The following is a 4,323-nucleotide window of genomic DNA, read 5'->3' as shown; positions in this document are numbered from 1 at the left end:
GTAGAATACGTTTCAGAAGTGAACATTTCATCGCGAAAAAACAGCAGATGTCCTCATCAATACGTACCAAAAACAGTAACCAAAATAATAAGCTGCTGACATGTATTCCAACGGGTCACATGAAAAACGTTAATGAAATTTTCATTAAAGGCAGCAGATCTTATACAGTGCACACATTCACAACGGCCAACTCTGCACCACACAATCCCGCAGCATCACTGCCAAGGTTGATGCAAAAACAGCAGATGTTCTCATCAAAACATACCAAAAACAGTAACAAAATGAATAAGCTGCTGCCTACGGGCCACACGAAAAAAAATAAATGTTCATTAGAGGCAGCAGATCTTCACAGATTCAGTGGTATGCTCTGTGCCACACGATTCCGCAGTGTCGCTGCCATGGCGGACGGCTCATCGGTTTTAACTGGCTCGCTGGAGAAGACACCGATATCGCCGTTTGCTGTGTCCATATCGTCCAGGATGTCAGCATGCCTCCGTGCAAGGTTATGCAGCACACAGGCTGCCATCACGATTTCCACAGCTTGTGGAATGCTGTTCACGTCGATCTTCTCGAGTCGCCGAAAACGCCCCTTGAGCAGGCCAAAGGCAATTTCAACGACAACGCGCTGTTTGCAGTGGACACGGTTGAAGGTGCTCATCCATGGCTGCCAGGTGCTTGTCACATGTTGGTAAGGTGGCAGCAGCCACGGGAGCAGAGGATAGGCGGCATCCCCCAAAAGATACCCACCTGCAAGTGTACATGGCCATTATAATTATGAGTGTACTTCGAAGTGTCAATTGTATTTACTTATTAGACATACATAAAGTGTGCACTCTTGACATTATTGTAATGCCTACACTTTACAACAGTACTATACTGTTGAATGTGCAACTCCAGCTCAACAAAATATAACCAAGGTAATTGTTAACTACAAAAACTGACCGAAGTTAAGATCTCATTTAAGTGAATATCAGTAATTTGCTCACCGTCAAACTTCGACGCTGCCTCTTCGAAGAGGAAGCTCTCCCTCAGTACCCGGGCGTCGTGCACTCTGCCTGGGAAGCCCACGAAGACATCCATGAAGACCATGTCCGCATCAGTGACTCCCTGCAGGATGATGCTTCTTCACACTCGGCAGGTCGTGTGATGCGAACGTGGCAGCCATCAATGGCACCGACGACATCTGGCAGGCCAGCCTCGACTCCATCACAACGACCAAGCGCGCGAAACGCGCGCTTGTTTCGAGCAGCCTCTTCGCGGTCAGGCCAGCGGATTTCCCTTTCGCTGATGGACAGCAGAAAGTCCAAAACGCGGCGAATCGCGGCGTGCACCGTCGATTCACTGACGCCGAACTTGTCGGCTATGGCGTTCATGGACCACTGTGTACCCAGGTACGTCAGGGCAATCAGCATAGTCTTTTCTGCTGATATCTTCTCTCTTCCGCGGCCACCGCGAGGGTAGAACGGCGAAGCCTCGAAATCGGCCGTGATCGTCGCAGTGGTGTGCCTTTGCAAACGGAAGAGCCTTCGGAACTCTTCGTCACTGTAGCTGCTCACCACACTTTCTACATACAGCCGCACCCGGTGCCGGTCCTCCCTGGAAATCAGTGCGGCAACCACGGCAGCAACGGAGACATCTGAAGGCTCCTCCACTTCTTCTTCCGAGGGAAGATCGGACATTTCGCAGTCGTCGTCATCAGACGCCAGCACGTCTGCGACAAGCTCTGCGAGCGCGGCAAAGTCTTTCACAGCAGCCATTTTGTCACTGCAAACGTCGCGGACGACAAAATAGCTGTTCGACGCGAGTGACGGAAACGGCCGCTGGCTGGACCCGGCTGGCCCGAGGACCGTTAGAATCACGTGATAATGGCGCCGTCAACGTCATTTCCTGTCAGCGAGGCGTCCGCGTACCGCGTCCGGACTGGCTCGGGACCTGGTAAATCGACGAAGCTCAGTGATGACACATTTCCTGCTAACTTAAATGGCCCCTAAACAACCCAGAGGTCGAAATTTAGTTGTGGCGTTGCAGTTGTGTACGAGTGTATAGCGAACGCTGGCGGAGTTGCACGCGTTTACTCGTTTCGCTCTTTCCTTCGCTAGGCTGCGTTCCGCGACCCCTCTGTCCACCTATCCGAATGCCCTTCCTCAGCGTCCGAGGTGGAAACGCAAGAAGCGCGCGCATCTACTATACTCGCGGACAACTTTTCTTGGCAATGAAGCGAAGGCTACAGAGCCAAATCGCGAATATCCTACCGCTCGTGAATGTAGTCCCACAATTGTGTCCGTATTTTCTGCGTGAGGTATCAAAAATACTCCTTTATTTTCCACATGTGCCCCTTTCAGACAGGACGCAGCTCACACCAGCGAGATATTTTCATTTGTTTTGCTTTACACGTTTTCACTTTGCGTTTTTTGAAGGCGTGAGAAAGTGGCGCCTTTTACGTGTACCTCAAACGCCGAGCGGCGTCTGCGTCGATATGCAACGCTGATTGCGCGTAGCCATCACTTTGCACAGGGGTGCGAAACGCGCGCCATACCGGACTACTTCGCGTAGGAGTACATGTGCAGAAGCTCCGCCCCCGTAGCTTTCCCTTCATTGCCAAGAAAAGTTGTCCGCGAGTATACCAGAAAACAGGCTCTTGTATGCCCACTGACAGCGTCTCTTGCTCACGACGTCACCTAGTCATACAGGTGACGTCATGACAGCTGTTGTCGATATAGGAAAGGCACGGAGAGGAGCACGCGAGCGTCTGTTGGTGGTTTAGGGGCCCTTTAAGGTACGTCCAAAGGTCAAACATCAAAGGATGCGCTGATATGAGCAGTTTTCTGGAGGCTGTGGTTTGTTTGGAAAACAACAGTCATGATTACGATGGCAGAATAGTGAATGAATTTTTGATTAACGTCTAAGAAGAGTTTATACGAGAACACTGCCATATAAAATAATATCTGAGGTTTAACGTCCCAAAACCACGATATGATTATGAGAGACGCCATAGTGGAGGGCTCCAAAAATTTCGACCACCTGGGGTTCTTTAACGTGCACCTAAATCAAAGTACACGGGCCTCAAACATTCTCGCTTCCATCGAAAATGCAGCCGCCGTGGCCGAGATTCGATCCCGCGACCTTCGGGTCAGCATTCGAGCGAAATAACCACTAGACAACCGTGGCAGGGATGCCATACAAAAATACCATGTGGATTTCATTGCTTTGTTTCGGAATTTGTTTTAGCGGTGTCCTTGATTGGACATTGTCTGGCTAAACCTCAATTAGAGGATACCAAGCTAATTAATTGTCCAACTGATATACTATATGGTGTATGTAAGTGTAATGTGTGTTACTGTAAAATTACGAAAATGTACAAATGCGTATACATATTCTAGGTTCATTTTGCGAAGAGGAAGTAACATGGAGATAAAAACATCGAGGATGACGAGTGTAACCTTGGGCACTGCACCAAGTAAGTTTCTTCTAGCGGCCACAATTCATCGACATTTCGATGACTTTGAAGAAAAAAAAATTGGCCGCGTATCTGCGTGCTTCGCTGCAAATGTCGTCGAAAGACGATAGAGGAGCGCTGCGTTAGAGTTACTGTATATGCTACCTATGGGTAGCAGAGTTGCGCATAGGTCTGGCTAGCAACCATGGCTATGCCGCGAAGACTCACTCCGTTTTTGCAGGCGACATGCCTGCCGGGCCAGCGGTTGGCATGTTTGGCGTGTCGAATACCGGTGATTTACTTTAATGTGAGTGACTAATGTCAATCCAGTTCGCTGCAGCGGCGCCATCGAGAAATACAAAACTTGGCCCCAGCGTCAGCCTCTCCGCAACGCATGGTTGCTAGCGGCGTTTGGAAGACAGATGCGCAACTCTGCTACCTAAAGGTAGCATATGCAGTAACTACGCTGCTTGAGATATGGGCGCTATCTGGCAATACGTCGGGAAACGAGCTTGTGCAGAGGGTACGGAGGAAGAAAGTTTTATCCTTCCTCCGCGGTAGAGGGCTTTCGTCGGCGCTTCGCATTTTCAGCGCAGCCGCATTCTCAGCGCAGCTTAAGAAACTAGGGTCTTTAGAATTACGTATCTATGTATTTTCTAATAAAGGAACACGCCTCAGATATGCGTAATATTTACTTTTTGATAGACAGCGTTCAGAAGTATGAACAGCTGTACCAGTTCAAGCTGGGTGGGCGCTAAGCAAGTGGTTCAACTTTGGCCGGGTGGCTGAATCGGGTGACAGACAGACAGACCAAAATTTATGCGTTAATGTTCCCGAAGAAAGACTATCGTCTTTAGTATCGAACAGTTGTGGCGCAGCTCCGGAAA

General features: G+C 49.4%; 1 protein-coding gene across 1 annotated transcript; it reads right to left on the bottom strand.

The window, feature by feature from the left end:
• Nucleotides 1-346: 346 nt before the first annotated feature.
• Nucleotides 347-1,757, bottom strand: LOC119377433 (uncharacterized). The gene is made up of 3 exons (XM_049411593.1): nt 1,155-1,757; nt 933-1,107; nt 347-747 (listed from the first exon to the last, which is right to left on the bottom strand). Exons 1-3 carry the CDS (start codon nt 1,755-1,757, stop codon nt 347-349), a joined length of 1,179 nt encoding a protein of 392 aa, XP_049267550.1.
• Between the last annotated feature and the right edge of the window lie 2,566 nt (nt 1,758-4,323).

This window comes from Rhipicephalus sanguineus, unplaced genomic scaffold, assembly GCF_013339695.2.
Source record: "Rhipicephalus sanguineus isolate Rsan-2018 unplaced genomic scaffold, BIME_Rsan_1.4 Seq4632, whole genome shotgun sequence".
Lineage (NCBI taxonomy): Eukaryota > Metazoa > Arthropoda > Arachnida > Ixodida > Ixodidae > Rhipicephalus > Rhipicephalus sanguineus.
This window is presented reverse-complemented; position numbering and strand designations above follow the sequence as displayed.